The sequence below is a fragment of the Leopardus geoffroyi genome, chromosome A2, assembly GCF_018350155.1.
Source record: "Leopardus geoffroyi isolate Oge1 chromosome A2, O.geoffroyi_Oge1_pat1.0, whole genome shotgun sequence".
Classification (NCBI taxonomy): domain Eukaryota; kingdom Metazoa; phylum Chordata; class Mammalia; order Carnivora; family Felidae; genus Leopardus; species Leopardus geoffroyi.
In genome coordinates, this window is record NC_059331.1 from 13,037,082 (window position 1) to 13,052,976 (window position 15,895).

The following is a 15,895-nucleotide window of genomic DNA, read 5'->3' on the forward strand; positions in this document are numbered from 1 at the left end:
GCTTGCTGTCCCCTGTTGCCTGTAAGCCCATCGGCACGGCCTCTGGGGCCTCGGGTTAGCGTTCTCACTGCCTCCCTGCAGCCTCTGGGGCCTCACGAAGCCCTGCGCCGGCCCCGGTCCCAGAGGAGGTGCCTGTAGGTTCTGGCGGGTGCCCAGCGTGGCCGTAGCTCTGAGTGAGAGCTTCAGAGGTGGCTGTTGGAGCTGGCATTCTAATCCAGGACATCCAGCGCCAGGGTCTATCCACCTAGCCCCAACTTCTGCTGTTCCTCCAGTGTTATAACATCTGTCTCAGCTCGTCTCCGCTTCAGGGGACAGAGGAGGAAAGGTTTGTGGTGACTGGGCATTTGCCGGGTGGGTGCACTGAGCGGTGGCCCTGGGGATGGATCAGGCCCTGGTTGGCTCAAGAATGGAGGAACCATCGATGGGTGGGGCTGTCCTTGGATGCCCACAGCCGGCCAGGAGAAGAAGGCAGGGGAAGGATCCTGCCTCTGGGGGTGCAGCGCCCCTGGTGTGCTGACCAAACAACTGCATTCCGTATAACGTGCCACGAGACCTCAACCGCCGTGGTCCCCGTTGTACAGATGAGGAAACTGAGGTACAAGCAGGGGAACGGAGTCAATGCCAGCAGCTCCCGGTGCGAAAGCGGGCCAGCAGGACCTTTCTTGGTCCAAAGCTTGTGAGTCCCAGAAGGGTAAGACGCTCCCTCCGAGCTGCCAAGAAAATAATCCTGCATCAGGCTCTGTGTCTTTTTAATTAATTAATCATAAACTTTATTTATTGGGGCAACGTCAGGTTTATTAAAAAAAAAAAAAAAAGTGGAAAGTACAGAGTTGCCATATACTCTTGTCACCCCGCCCCCTGTCTCTCTTACCATCAACATCTTGCATCACCGCCCTGCATTTGTTAGGGTTGATGGGCCTTGGGTCCGTGCGTTCTTATCTCAAGCCTACGGTTTATGTTAGCGTTCGCTCCGTGTTGTACATTCTGTGGGTTTCAGCAAATGCGTGCACCCGTTGTGATAGTATCCTAGTTTCTCTGCCCTAAACGTCCCCGGTGCTCCGTCCCTCTCCGCCCCTCCTATCCCAACCCCTGGCAACCGCTAATCTTTTCACCGTCTCCATAGTCTTGCTTTTTTCCAGGTCACGCGCTTGGAATCACGCAATGTATATAGCCTTTCCAGACCAGCTTCTTTCACTTAGCCGGATGAAGCTCCACTCAGGCACCCTCCACGACGTTTCATGGCTTGAGAGCTTTGTATTGTTGATGCCAGATGAGACGAGTCGGTCTGGGACGCCCTCTCCCCACCCCCGCCCTGCCCCAGGAACCGGGGTTAAGTCTGGGAGGAAGAGCTGGGATCACGAGGCGATCTGTTGCCTCAAGCCTCCCCTTCACGGAGGGGCCCCGGCAGGATGTGTATAGAGGGGATGTCCATCCCTGTGACGTGGGAAAGGACTCGTCCTGGTCTGTCATCGGCACATGGGGTCGAGCAGTGGTGTGTGAGAGACAAGGAGGGAGAAGCCGTGCCAGAGAGGGCGTGTGAAGGAGGGGGAGTTGAGGACACGAGAGCCTTCCGAGGGGAGGTAGCTGTGGGCTGGGACCTTGCCTCCTACCCTCCAAGGGTCTCCCTTGCTTTGGGAAAGAGTCCAGGCTCCCTGGCCGGAGCTTGCCATCCTACAGGCTCTTTTCTTTCCACCGCGAGTGGTCATTCCCAGCTTGCGTCTCCCTTCCGTGCCTTTGCACCTGCTGTCTCTTGTGCCTGAACCATTGTTCGTCCGCTGCATGCCTGGCCAACTCCTACTGTTTTGTTTTGTTTAAATGTTTGTGTATCTTGAGAGAGAGCGCTTGTGTGAGAGCAGGGGAGGGGCAGAGACAGAGGGAGAGAATCCCAAGCGGGCTCCATGTTGTCACGGCAGAGCCCAATGCAGGGCTCAGTCCCACGAACTGTGAGATGACGACCTGAGCCGCAATTAAGATTTGGACCCTTAACCCACTCAGCCACCCAGGCGCCCCTACTGACTTGTTTTCAGTTGAGGTGTCATTCACATACCTTAAAATCCATCTTTTTAAATTGCCCAATTTAGTGGTGTTGAGTGTTTACGAAGTTGTGCAGCCGTCACCTCTCTCTGGTTCCAGAACACTTTGATTCCCCTAAAAGGAAACTTCATACCCATTAGAAGTCTCTCTCCCCAGCCCCTGGCAGCCACTAATTGGCTTTCTGTCCCTATGGATTAGTCTGTTCTGGACATTTCATGTAAGTGAAATCATACAACATGTGGTCTTTGATGTCTGGCTTCTTTCGCTTGGCGTCATGTTTTTAAGATTCATCCAGGTTCATTCCTTTTTATGGACAAATAATATTTCGTTGTACGGATGGGCCGCATGTTGACCATCGACCAGTTGATGGACATTGAGTTATTTACCGTTTAGCTATTGTGATAGTGCTGCCGTGAACATTTGTGTACAAGTCTTTGTGTGAACATATGTTTTTAATTGGGGGGGGGGGTAGAAACCAAAGTGTGGAAATACTAGGTCATATGGCAACTGTTTCATATTTTGAGGGACTGCCAGACTGTTTTTCAAAGTGACTGCACCATTTTATGGTCCCGCCAGCAGCTGTGTGTAAGAGTTCCAATTTCCCATGTCCTTGCCAGCACTTTCTTTGGGAAATATGTCTATTTCAGACAAAACACGGGCAACAGATGGACCTGCGTGTTCTCTCCAACCTGCTTCCGTGTCTCAGTTAGCTTAATCTCCACCAGGCATCTAATTCAGTAAGCTCGAAACTCAGGACTCAATCCTGATTCCTCTTTTTCCTCATACTCCTTGGCCCATCCATTAGAAAGGATCAGGTTAAAAATTAAAAAAAAAAAAAAAAAAAAAGAAGACACACTTGGAACGCTTTCATACTGAACACCATGATGAAGCGACGCTGAAAAACATCCATTCTGAAGTCAGATCTATATTGCAAACTTAACAGTGGGGCTATTTGAGGCTAACCTATCCAAAGAACCATTTGCTTCCTTGAATTTTAAGTAGATCTTTTAAAAAGCAATATAATGGGGCGCCTGGGTGGCTCAGTCGGTTGAGCATCCAACTTCAGCTCAGGTCATGATCTCACAGTCTGTGAGTTTGAGCCCTGCATCAGGCTCTGTACTGACAGCTCAGAGCCTGGAGCCTGCTTCGGATTCTGTGTCTCCCTCTCTCTCTCTGACCTTCCCCCGTCTCTCTCTGTCTCAAAAATAAATAAACATTTAAAAAAAAATAAAAATAAAAAATGCGATATGAGAGAAGGAAGGAAGGAAGGAGGGAAGGAAGGAAGGAAGGAAGGATGGATGGATCAGGAGCCTTGCCTCCAAGACGGACCCTAAACCCACCAAACCCAGCCAGCACTAGATTTCTCTAACCCACTAAACGTGGCTCCTGGCTGGCCTCCCTACTCCCACCCTTTCCCTCCACAATCCCTTTATGTGGTAGCCAAAGTGATCTTTTAAAAACATACCCCAGGCCTCTCCCCTACTCAAGCCCTTCAGAGGATCTGCTAAGGGGTGTGGCCCTTCCCTTCCTGGTGTCATCTCCAGTCTGGCCTGGGTGGTCAGTCTCCAGTCACACATGCCTGCCTTCTGCTCTCTCAAAATAAAGAAATACACTTTTTAGAAAGATTTATGACTTTGTTTTCTTCTAAGGGTTTTTCGTTTCAGCCCTTAACATTTAGGCCTTTGATCCATTTTTTTTTAAATTTTTTCTTTTCTTAACGTTTATTTATTATTGAGAGACACAGAGAGAGAGATAGAGCATGAGCATGGGAGAAGCAGAGAAAGGAGGAGACACAGAATCTGAACTAGGCTCCAGGCTCTGAGCTGTCAGCACAGAGCCTCATGCGGGGCTCGAACTCACAAACCGCGAGATCATGACCTGAGCCGAAGTCGGACGCTCAACCGACGGAGCCACCCAGGCGCCCCCTGATCCATTTTTTTTAAAAGTGATCTCTACACCCAACGTGGGGCTCAAACCTACAACCCCGAGATCAAGAGTTGCATGCTCTATTGACTGAGCCAGCCAAGCGCCCCGATCCATTTTAATTTGTATATCGTGTGAGGTGGGGGGAATCTGTGTTTGTTTTCCAGTGCAGATGTAACAAATTACCGCAAGCTTACTGGCTTAAAATGACAACACCAATTTATCATCTTCTAGTTCTGAGGGTCAGAAGTCAGAAATGGAGCTCACTTGACTAAAATCAAGGCATTGGCCTGTGGCTGCCTTCCCTCTAGCGGTTGAAAGAACCCACTCGCGTGCCTTTCCTAGCTTTTAGATGCCACCCACATTTCTTGCTTCATTGCCCCTTCTTCCATCTTCTAAGCCAGCAACAGTGGGTTGAGTCTTTCTCATGCTGTCATTCCTCTGGTTCTCCCTCGTCCGCTCCCTTCTTCCATTTACGAGGACCCTGGTGATTACATGGGGCCCATCCAGGCTATCTATTTTAAGGACAGCTGATTTGCAACTTAATTCCATCTGCAACCACTATTTCCCCTTGCCAAGTAACCTAACGTTATTCACCAGGTTCTGGGGATCATGGTGTAGACACCTTTGCCAGGAGCGGTGGGGTGGGGGTGGGGGTGTCCTACTGTTCTGCCATTATAGGGTCTAACTTCACTCTTTTGCATGGGACTATCCAGTTGTGCCATTTGTTGAAAAGACCATTCTTTGCCCATTGAATGATCCCTGGCACCCTTGTTTGTAAAGATCCACTGACCATGGATGTATGGGTTTATATCTGCATTGCCAGGTTCTAATACATTGATAGCTCTCTCCTTATGCCAATACCACAAGGTCTGGATCACTGCAGCTCTGCCAGCAAGTTTGGAATCAGGGTATGTGAGTCCTTCATCTTTGCTTTTCTTTCCACATTATTGTGGCTACTTGGGGCCTCCTACGATTCCATTCGCGTTTTAGGATCAGCTTAGCAATTTCTACCCAAAAAAAGAAGTCTGAAGTTTGATAGCAACTGCGTTGAATCTGTAGACCAATTTGGGGAGTACTGACATCGTCACGCTATTAAATCCTCCAATCCATGAACAGAAGATGTCTTCCCATTTACTTAGATCATCTTTAAATCATCTTTTTGCGAAGTATTGTAGTTTTCAGTGCACAAGTTTTGCGATTCTTTCATTAAGTTCATTACTAAGGATCTCATTCTTTTTGGTGCTTTTGTAAATAGACTGTTTTCCTAACTTGTTACTAATTTTTTTTTTTAATTTTTTTTTTCAACGTTTATTTATTTTTGGGACAGAGAGAGACAGAGCATGAACGGGGGAGGGGCAGAGAGAGAGGGAGACACAGAATCGGAAACAGGCTCCAGGCTCTGAGCCATCAGCCCAGAGCCCGACGCGGGGCTCGAACTCACGGACCGCGAGATCGTGACCTGGCTGAAGTCGGACGCTTAACCGACTGCGCCACCCAGGCGCCCCAACTTGTTACTAATTTTAAAGACGCACTACCCATGCAAGTCTCATGGCAGTTACCACAGGCTCCTGAATTCTCTGACCCGGATAAGTGGCCCAGCTGGCCAGGCCCACCAGGTCCCCTGCTTCCAGTCTTCCCTGCCCATGCTATTCCCTGGAATACCCTTTCTCATCAGCCAAGACCCATTTGCCCCATTTTAGGAGCTCCTCCAGCCAAGAGCCAGGGTAGAGGCCTCTCAGGGTCCTCAGGCACACAAATCGCCAGGGAGCATTTTCAGAAGCAATTCAACAAGGTTGTTTCCAGCCCCAATTCTGCAACAAGCATAGTTCAGGGGGCTTTCGGGACACGAGTGAATAAAACGCACCCTGCCCTCGTGTTGTTTGTACTTTAATGAAAGAGGAAGACAACAACGAGCAACGAGATCAGTATGTTAGAAGGTTCAGGAACTTCCAAGTCCACCAAAACGCGCCCTCCTCCAGGAAATCTCCCATCTCCTCCTTCCATTCCACCCCTACACCACCCTCTTGGGGACCCCAGATGTGGGGTCCTCTCTCCGGCCCCGCCCTGACACCGCGAGGCTGAGATCAACCGCACCGGCTCCGCCTGCCCCGGCCCAGCAAAGAGCTCAGGCACAGCGTGCAAAGAATCAACGAGCCCCTTCGGATCGACCGCCGGGACGAGCCGCGACTTCACTCGCGGGACTGCGCATGTGCCGTAGGCGGCCGCCCGGAGGTACTGACAGCGGTGCGGCCGGGCCAGCCTTCGCGCAGGCGCGCTGGCGGCTGCCCGGGGCGCTTCCGCCTCCCCGCCGCCGCCGTCGCCATGGCCGCGCCGGCCCCGGGCCTCATCTCGGTCTTCTCGAGTCCGCAGGAGCTGGGCGCGTCGCTAGCGCAACTGGTGGCGCAGCGGGCGGCGTGCTGCCTGGCGGGGGCCCGCGCCCGCTTCGCGCTCGGCCTGTCGGGCGGCAGCCTCGTCTCGATGCTGGCCCGTGAGCTGCCCGCCGCCGCCGCCCCCGCCGGCCCCGCCAGCCTCGCGCGCTGGACCGTAGGCTTCTGCGACGAGCGCCTCGTGCCCTTCGAGCACGCCGAGAGCACGTACGGTCTCTATCGGGTGAGAACTACGGGGGCCGCCGGGGGTCATGCCGCCGAGAGGACCGCGCCCACCGCCTGAACCTGACTACGGGGGCCGCCGGGGGTCATTTCAAGAAGGCCGCGCCCACCTCCTGAACCCAGCTGTGGGGGTCACGGAGGGTCACACTGTCCCCTCTGCCACTGTCTGGGAGGGGTCTGCTGCGTGCCCCGAACTCCCACCTCCACTGCCACCCGAGTGGGCCCGTGGGGGCCTTGAGGTCCTATAATGCTTTATCCTGTGGCCGGGCAAAGGCGTGGAGGTGAAACAGAGTGAGTGGCCCATGCCAGGGACCTAGAGAAATTCAGGCGCCACACAGCCTGGCAACTTGCAAGGGCAGAGGTAGGGAAGGGCCAGGCAGGAGGTATCTGGTGTGGAGCTTGGGCTTCGGTTTTCTCATCTCCAGTCTGGACGGGTTCTTGATCTACCTCGAGCTTTCGGTGCTGATCACCTCCAGGGGTGGTTATGCTTGGCTTGTGGCCTCAGAGCCTATAGAATCCGGGAAACCGAGGCTTGGAGGGGGTCGTGGCCTGCCCTGGGGTTCCCCAGCTGCATCTGAGCTCTCTCCTCCTGCCCTAGACGTGGAAAACGCGCCCAGGGAGGTGTGGAAGGGGCGGGCGTGGCCAGAAGCTTCTGGTCCCTCAGGTCCTGGGTGTGTTTCACCCTCTTTAGGTAGAAGTTGGAGCTGATGATTTTCTGTTGTTGTTGTTTTGTCACAAGAAGGAAGGCTTACTGATTACCAAACATTTTAGCCACATCAGCTCACGAAATTGCACGATAACCCATGAGGTGGGGGGCTGTTAGTTCCTCCATTTCATAGGTGGAGAAACTGGAACGAGAAGAGGAGGAGAGCTTATGTGCCAGACTAGTAGGGAAGCCAGAGTTTGAAGGGACGCCCCGGATAGCACTTGGGACACGTCTCAGAGGCGGGGGCCTCCCGGTGGGTCTTTTTCAAGAGTTTAATTAAAAAGTGGACTCATGTTTCTTCATTTTAGTTTGCATAAATTTGAAGAACTTTACTTTTTTTTTTTTTAAGTTTATTTATTTTGAGAAGGGGGAGGAGGGGCAGAGAGAGAGAGGGGGAGAGGGAGAGTCCCCCGCGGGGCTGGATCTCACGAACCTTGAGATCGTGACCCGAGCCGAAACCAAGAGCAGGACGCTCAACCAACTGAGCCACCCAGGCGCCCCAGAACTTTTGCTTTTTTTAAATTAGGAACACTGTGCTTGCTCTAGTAACAAAATTCTAACAAAACGGTAAACAAAAGTGTTGCGGGGATGTTCCTTGTATGTCTCTGTATCCAACGCTGGGGACACGATGGGACGCTGGGCCATTCTCTCATGGGGCTCCTAGTGGGGCATCGGGCAGGAAATGAGGGGAAGCCCCGCAGAGTATTCGCGTAGTGCAGTGTGGACAAAAGATAACTGTGTGAGATGATGGAAAGAGCCCAGGGATGACCTTTCAGCCAGGATGGTGGGGGCTGGGGGAGCTTTGAGGGGTGATGTTTGAACTGAGGCCTGGAGGTATGAGGACCTGGCCATGGGCAGAGCTGGGGCAGAGGTTATGGCCAAGGCCTACGCTTTGCCACGGGAGCAAATGTGGGGCCAGGATTTACTCCTTCTGGGGGAGTCACGTGAGTTCCCTGGGGCTGCTGTTAACAAAGGACCACAAATCGGGTGGCTTAAAACAAGGATTCATTTTCTCTGTCCCGGAGAAACCTGAAATCCAGGTGTTGGCGAGGCCACGCTCCCTCCGGACGCTCCAGGGGAGGATCCTTCCTCGCTTCTTCTGTCCTCTGGGGGCTCCGGGTGTTCCCTGGCCTCCAGTCCCTCACCAGTCATTGGATGTAGGGCCCACAGCAATCTCCTATGAAGTCAGCTAATCACATCTGCAAAGACCTGCTTCCAGATAAGGTCACATTCTGAGGTTCTGGGTGGGCATGAATTTGGGGGGGGGGCACTGGTCAACCCAGTATAGGGATGCAGAGGCGCTTCTGTCCTCAAGGACGGATCTCGTGTACCCCGGGGCTCTGTCGGTGTGAATGTTCTGCACACCCTGCGTGCTCCGTGGGTCTTCTGCTGCTGAGGCCAGGGCTTTGTCTCCGCTGGAAGGATTTGCAGGGGCTGCCTTCGGGGGGAATGGTGCCTCGGTGCCTGCAGAATGTCAAGAGAGAAACAGCCTGATCGCCCAGCAGTTCTGCTTCCGGGAACCTGTCTGCCTGACCCTCCACCCCTGAGCTCCCTGGAAGGAGCCCAGCCAGGAGGGGGAGGGAATGGCTGTGAGCCCGTAGGGGAAGGGCAGCTAAGGAGACGATCATGGGACAGAAATAGGGCCCTGATATTCCCCACTGGCTTGCTTAGTATAATCCCCGAGCGTGTGTATAGATGGGGACCTTGGACAAAGCAGAGCGGTCTTTCCGAGAACAGATCTGACCGTGTCCCTTCTTAGCGGACACACCCTCCTTGGCTCCCCATTACCCTCAGTATATTGCTCTTACTCTTCAGGACTGTGTGTCTGGCCTGTTTTCTCTAAAATTATTATTTTTTTAATTTTCTAAATGTTTATTTATTTTTGAGAGAGAGACACACACAAGTGCGAGTGGAGGACGGACAGAGAGAGGGAGACACAGAATCCGAAGCAGGCTCCAGGCTCCAAGCTGTCAGCACAGGGCCCTGCGCAGGGCTCGAACCCATGAACCGTGAGATCATGACCTGAGCCGAAGTCGGACGCTTCACCGACTGAGCCACCCAGGCGCCCCTGGCCTGTTTACTCTATGTCCCTGTCACTTTCCCCCTCTAATACTATATTTTTGCTGCTTCCTGCTTTTCCTTTGTGACTCAGCTTGGCGCTGCGTCCGTGGGCTAGATCCCGTGTGAAGGGAGGCACCAAGGTGGGAGGCACCAAGGTGGGGGTCGCCAGGGTCCATCCCAGAGCAGATCAAAGGCCCTGAGGTTCACCTGGGGAGACGAGGGAAAGGGCCAGAGCCCTCCACCTGGCAGGAGGCTCCGGCCACTTCCACAGAAATTAAATCCATCTTGTCGAGGCCAGGGTGCGTGCTATCCCGGGGGGGGGGGGGGGGGGGGCGGCGCAAGGTCAGCTGGGCGTCATGGAGGGCAGAGAGGGGCTGGGTTTTATCCTGAGGTCCAAGGGACCCTGGGGACTTGGAAACAGGGCTGTGATGTGGCCACACAGGTGCAAGCTGGGGCCAGGAGGCCCCCAAGCATGCTGGCCTTGAAAGACTCCTGGCGGGGGGCGCCTGGGTGGCGCAGTCGTTTGGGCGTCTGACTTCAGCCAGGTCACGATCTCGCGGTCCGTGAGTTCGAGCCCCGAGTCAGGCTCTGGGCTGATGGCTCAGAGCCTGGAGCCTGTTTCCGATTCTGTGTCTCCCTCTCTCTCTGCCCCTCCCCCATTCATGCTCTGTCTCTCTCTGTCCCAAAAATAAATAAACGTTGAAAAAAAAAAAAAAATTTAAAAAAAAAAAAAGAAAGACTCCTGGCGGAAACGCCCCCGGGGTCCCGACTCACCCAGGAGGTGGGTGTATGACGGTCCTGTCCTGGAGGCATCTTCCCCTGGAGAATCCAGGTGATCACGCGTGCAAACCTTGTGCCTCTGGGAACCATGTGTGGCTGTTGGTGACTTTGTCCCTCCCTCTGCTGCAGACCCACTTGCTCTCCAGGCTGCCCATTCCCGACAGCCAGGTGATCACCATTAACCCCCAGCTTCCTGTGGAGGAGGCGGCCGAGGACTATGCCAAGAAGCTGAGACAGGTGAGTCCCACGGTGTGGCCCCAGGGAGGCCTGGTCCATGCGGTGGTGACGGAGCAGGCCTGTGGGTGGCACTGTATGATTATCACCAGCAAAAACTAGCGCCCTCCCCCCCAACACCCCCCCCCCGCCCCGCCCCGGGGGTGGTTGCAAATACGGCCCCACCCTGGACAGATGCCTTTCAGGACCACCCCCGCTCCCCCTTCCCGGGAGTCCACAGCCCCACCGTTGGGTCCCTGAAGGTAGCCCAGCCTCTGACACTCTGGGAGCAGGTCTGGGACAGTTGTGTCCCCAGGCTTTTGGCCAGTCACACGGGTGAAATGTGGAGCCTCACAGAGGCCCTTTCATGCAGGTGAGGCTGCGTGTTGCTCCCTGTGTTACAGCCACTGTCTCTTTGTGTCCTTTGAGCCCCACCCCGCCCCAACCTCTCAGGACTGTCTTTTCCCCACCCAGGCCTTCCAAGGGGACGCCATTCCGGTTTTTGACCTGCTGATTCTCGGAGTGGGTCCTGACGGCCACACCTGCTCACTCTTCCCGGACCACCCCCTCCTGCAGGTGAGCACACCCGCATGGGCCTCTGCCGACTAGAACTTCCGGAGGGAGGACCACTTTTGGGGGACCGGGAGATGCCCACAGCAGGGTTTGAGTCAGCCTCTGCCAACTAGCAAGCCTTAGCCAACTCTGGAGCCTTGGTTTACCCATCTTAAAATGGGGGTTTGAATCAAGTACCACAAGATTAATGGTGGGGGCGGGGTGATGGAATGATGGACAGATCATGCCTGGTGTATGTGAGTGTTCGAGAAATTGAAGTGACGTTCCACCCCGGGGCCTCCCTCCCCCAGGAGCGGGAGAAGATCGTGGCCCCTATCAGCGACTCCCCAAAGCCACCACCAGAGCGTGTGACCCTCACGCTTCCTGTGCTAAATGCAGCCCGAACGGTCATTTTTGTGGCAACCGGAGAAGGCAAGGCAGCTGTTCTGAAGGTAATGGCTGAGGGCCCCGTTCCCAGGAAGGTCATGGCACGTGGGCCCAGGGATGGAATATGGCCCCAGACATTATTGTGCTAGAAGCACCAGGCCCCAAGGGACTTGAGTAATTCTTGGTTTGAAGGGGAGATGGCCACTATAATTACAGGCTACTTAGGAATAAATAATTATGAAATGAAGTGAAATTGATGAGATGAGGCCAAAGCTGCACTCAGAGGTAAATTTGTAGCTTTAAGGTGTGGTTTCAAAAATTAGTGAATAAGGGCATGACTCTTGATCTTGGCGTTGTAAGTTCAAGCCCCACATTGGGTGTAGAGATCTCTTAAAAATACAATTTTTAAAAACTATTAAATAAAAAAACAGTTAAACAAATTGAGTGCTTTACTCTAGACTCAGGAAAAAGAACAATAACAAAAATCCAAGAAAAGTCAGTGGAAGGAATAAGTGACATTGAAGTCAGAAATTAAGGAGTTGGTTAATATTCTTTTTTTATATGTTTATTTATTTTTGAGAGAGCATAAGCAGGGGAGAGGCAGAGAGAGGAAAACAGGGGAGAGGCAGAGAGAGGAGGACAGAAGATCTGAAGTGGGCTCTGCGTTGACAGCAGTGAGTCTGATGTGAGGGTTGATTCACGATCCATGAGATCATGACCTGAGTCGAAGGCGGACACTCAATCAACTAAGCCATCCAGGCACCCCTGGATTGGTTAATATTCTTAAAAGCTTAATGGTAATAGATCCCAAAGTTAGACCCCTGGCAAAACTAATCAGGGAGGGAAATTATGCAGTAGGAATAACTAAACAAGGAGGAATAAGAAAAAAAAGTTTACTTAATATTTTAGGAACATATAAAACAAGTAAAAAGGGGCGCCTGGGTGGCTCAGTTGTTTAAGCGACCGACTTCGGCTTAGGTCATGATCTCGCGGTTCGTGAGTTCGAGCCCCGCGTCGAGCTCTGTGCTGACAGCTCAGAGCCTGGAGCCTGCTTCGGATTCTATGTTTCCCACTCTCTCTGCTCCTCCTCCCTCCCTCCCTCTCCCTCTCCCTCTCTCTCTCTCTCTCTCTCTGTCTCTCTCTCTCAAAACTAAATAAAACATTGAAAAAATTTTTTAATGTTTATTTTCAAGAGAGAATGTGTGCGTGCACACACACAAACACACAGGGGAGGAACAGAGAGAGAGGGGACAGGATCTGAAGCGGGCTCTGCACAGACAGCAGAGAGCCTGATCTGGGGCTCAAACTTGTAAACTGAGATCATGACCTGAGCTGAAGTCAGACACTCAACCCACTGAGCCACCCAGACGCCCCAGAAATATATATATATTTTTAAATTAATAAGTAATAATTATTCCTCCCAAACTGTTAAGCCCAGATGTCCTCCCAGGAGTGGCTTGGGTTGGGATTAAGGGTTCAGACTGTAAAAAATCTAACAGGCCAGCATCCCTGCCTGTGACGTCCAGCATGGCCTTGGGCAGCCACTTAAGCCCTCAGGCCTCAACTTTCCCATCTGCAAGGTGGGTCGGGAGGGCCCTTCCGTGTTGTCCTCCTGAGGATCAGTGCAGCGGTTTTAGCTCAGAGTAGGCTCACGTAAGACTGCCCAAGCCTCAGGCTTTCCCTGACTATAAAATGGGGGTGGGAAATGAGGCGACCTCACAGGGCGATGGTCAGAGGAAATGACAGAGGGCACGGGGGCAGGCCTGGCCATCAGAAAGCAGTATTTACAATTCCCACCGATCGTGAGGTCACATCAGGGGATCAGCACACCACAGCCCACGGGACCACATCCTGCCGCTTGTGACAGCCGAGCTGAGTAGTTGTGACAGAGACAGGGTATGACCTGCAGAGCCGAAAGAGTGACTCTGATCTGTGCCGGAAAGGTGTGCCGACCCCGGTATTACACAGTCCCCTGCTGATCGTTTAAAGCCAGGACAGCCGGAAGGGTGGCATCACATTCTGAGAGTAGGAGAGTCTTGTCCGTGGGGGGCCCTGGGAGCTCCGAGGGGTGCTGGGGGTGCGGGTCGGGGGCCTCACGATCCTGCCTTTTTTATGCAGCGCATTTTGGAGGCCAAGGAGGAGAACCCCCTCCCCGCCGCCCTGGTCCAGCCCCACACGGGGAAACTTTGCTGGTTCCTGGACGAGGCCGCGGCGCGACTCCTGACTGTGCCCTTCGAGAAGCATTCCACTTTGTAGCTGGCCCCGAGGGACACCGCAGCTGGGACCACAGACGGCCCCCGTGGGCCGGGACCTTCCTGGGCTGGGCCCCGCTGCCCCCGCCGCCGCTCCAGGCTTCATTTTCGAAAAGCCGCGTGGTGCCGCCAGAAGCCCCCGGGGTCCAGCCACCGGCCCGGCCCGGGGGCCCTCAGCCCACCGGCCGTGGCTCTGGGTGACCGGATATTAAAGGGCGCGTGTGCTTGAAGTCCGCACTGTCTCGTGGTCCTTGGTGGGCAGCGGGATCAGGGATGCCCAGGCTGTGCGTGTGACCTAAAGCCTTCGTCCCAGAGGGTGGAGGGCAGGGATGGGCACCCTGGGCTGCCGGAGCAAAGTGCCACAGAATGTGTGGTCGCCCAGAGCAGGAGGTCAGAAGTCTGAAATTGGGGTGTCAGTAGGGTTGGATCCTTCTGGAGGTTCTGAGGGAGAATCTGTCCCATGCCTTTCTTCTGGGTTTTGGTGGCTGCTGGCACTCCTTGGCCATCCTTGGCTTCTAGACACATCACTCCATGTCTGCCTCTGTTGGCATGTGTCCTCCCTGTGTGTCTGTGTCCTCTCCTGTTCTCGTAGGGACACAGGTCATTGGCTATAGGACAACCCTAAATCCGGGATGAATTCTCAAGATCCTTAGGAATTACACCTGCAAATAAGGTCACATTCTGAGGTTCTAGGAGTTAAGGGATGGACATACCCTGTGTGTGTGTGTGTGTGTGTGTTAAAAACCAAGTAACAGGGGGGCGCCTGGGTGGCGCAGTCGGTTAAGCGTCCGACATCAGCCAGGTCACGATCTCGCGGTCCGTGAGCTCGAGCCCCGCGTCAGGCTCTGGGCTGATGGCTCGGAGCCTGGAGCCTGTTTCCGATTCTGTGTCTCCCTCTCTCTCTGCCCCTCCCCCGTTCATGCTCTGTCTCTCTCTGTCCCCAAAATAAATAAACGTTGAAAAAAAAAATTAAAAAAAACCCCAAGTAACAGGGGCTCCTGGGTGGCTCAGTGGGTTAAGCATCTGACTTCAGCTCAGGTCAGGGTTTCACAGTTTGTGAGTTTGAGCGCCATGTTGGGCTTTGTGCTGACAGCTCAGAGCCTGGAGCCTGCTTCGGATACGGTGTCCGTCTTCCTTCCTTCCTCCCTTCCTTCCTTCCTTCCTTCCTTCCTTCCTTCCTTCCTTCCTTCCTTCCTTCCTTCCTTTTTTGAGAGAGAGACAGACAGAGCACGAGCAGGGAAGGGGCAGAGAGAGGGGGAGACACAGAATCCGAAGCAGGCTCCAGGCTCTGAGCTGTCGGCACAGAACCCAACGCGGGGCTCGAACCCATAAACTGCCAGAGCCTGACCTGAGCTGAAGTCGACACTTAACCGACTGAGCCACCCAGGTGCCCCTCTGTGTCTCCCTCTCTCTGTCCCTACCCTGCTTGTTCTCTCTCTCTCTCTCTCTCAAAAATAAATAAACATTTAAAAATAAAACCACATAACAAAATTTACCGTCTTAACCATTTTTTAAAGTTATCATTTATTTATGTATGTTGAGAGAGAGAACGCACCCATGAGCCAGGGAGGGGCGGAGAGGAAGAGAACCCCAGGCAGGGTCCTCGCTGTCAACACACACACAGCGCGACTTGGGGCTCTATCGTGAGCTCATGACCTGAGCCACAAATCAAGGGTCGGACGCTTAACTGACTGAGCCACCCAGGCGCCCCTCATCCTAACCGTTTAAGTGTCCCGTGCAGTGGCCTTAAGTATGTTCACAGGGCTGTGCAGCCGTCCCCGCCCTCCGTCCCCAGAACACTTGTAGATCGGAAATTCTACCCCTGTGAGACAGCTCCCCACGCTCCCCTTTCTCAGGCCCTGCCACCCGTGCTTCTCCTTTCTGTCCCTATGACTCTGACTACTCTGGGTACCTCCTATGAGTGGAGTCCTACAAGATTTGTCCTTTTGCGGCTGGCTTGTCTCACTCAGCGTAACGTCCTCACGGTCCCTCCATGTTGCAGCCTGGGTCAGAATTGTGCGTCACATTTTTTTCCCGTTCGTCTGTCGAGAGACGTTTGGGTTGCTTCCACGCCCTGCTTCTTGTGATAGGGCTGCTGTGAACGTGGGTGTGCAAACGCCTCCTCAAGAACCTGCTTTCAGTTCTTTGGGGATATTCCTAGAAGTGTAATTATTGATTCACATGGTAATTCCGTGTTTAAATTTCAAGGAGCCTCCGTAGGGTTTTCTGTAGCGGCTGTGCCCTTTTGTATTCCTGCCAACAGGGCACAAGGGTTCTAGTTGCTTCGCATCCTCACAAACGCTTGTTTTGGCTTTCTGGTAGTCGCCTGTGGACATATCCTTTTGGAGCACAGGGTTCAGCCCATCGTACACTTG

The 15,895-nt window shown here is 53.5% G+C and overlaps 1 protein-coding gene across 1 annotated transcript; it reads left to right on the plus strand.

The window, feature by feature from the left end:
• Positions 1-6,071: 6,071 nt before the first annotated feature.
• On the plus strand, positions 6,072-13,750 carry PGLS (6-phosphogluconolactonase). The gene is made up of 5 exons (XM_045496555.1): positions 6,072-6,570; positions 10,246-10,353; positions 10,804-10,905; positions 11,193-11,333; positions 13,387-13,750. Exons 1-5 carry the CDS (start codon positions 6,283-6,285, stop codon positions 13,522-13,524), a joined length of 777 nt encoding a protein of 258 aa, XP_045352511.1. The 5' UTR covers positions 6,072-6,282; the 3' UTR covers positions 13,525-13,750.
• Positions 13,751-15,895: the final 2,145 nt, after the last annotated feature.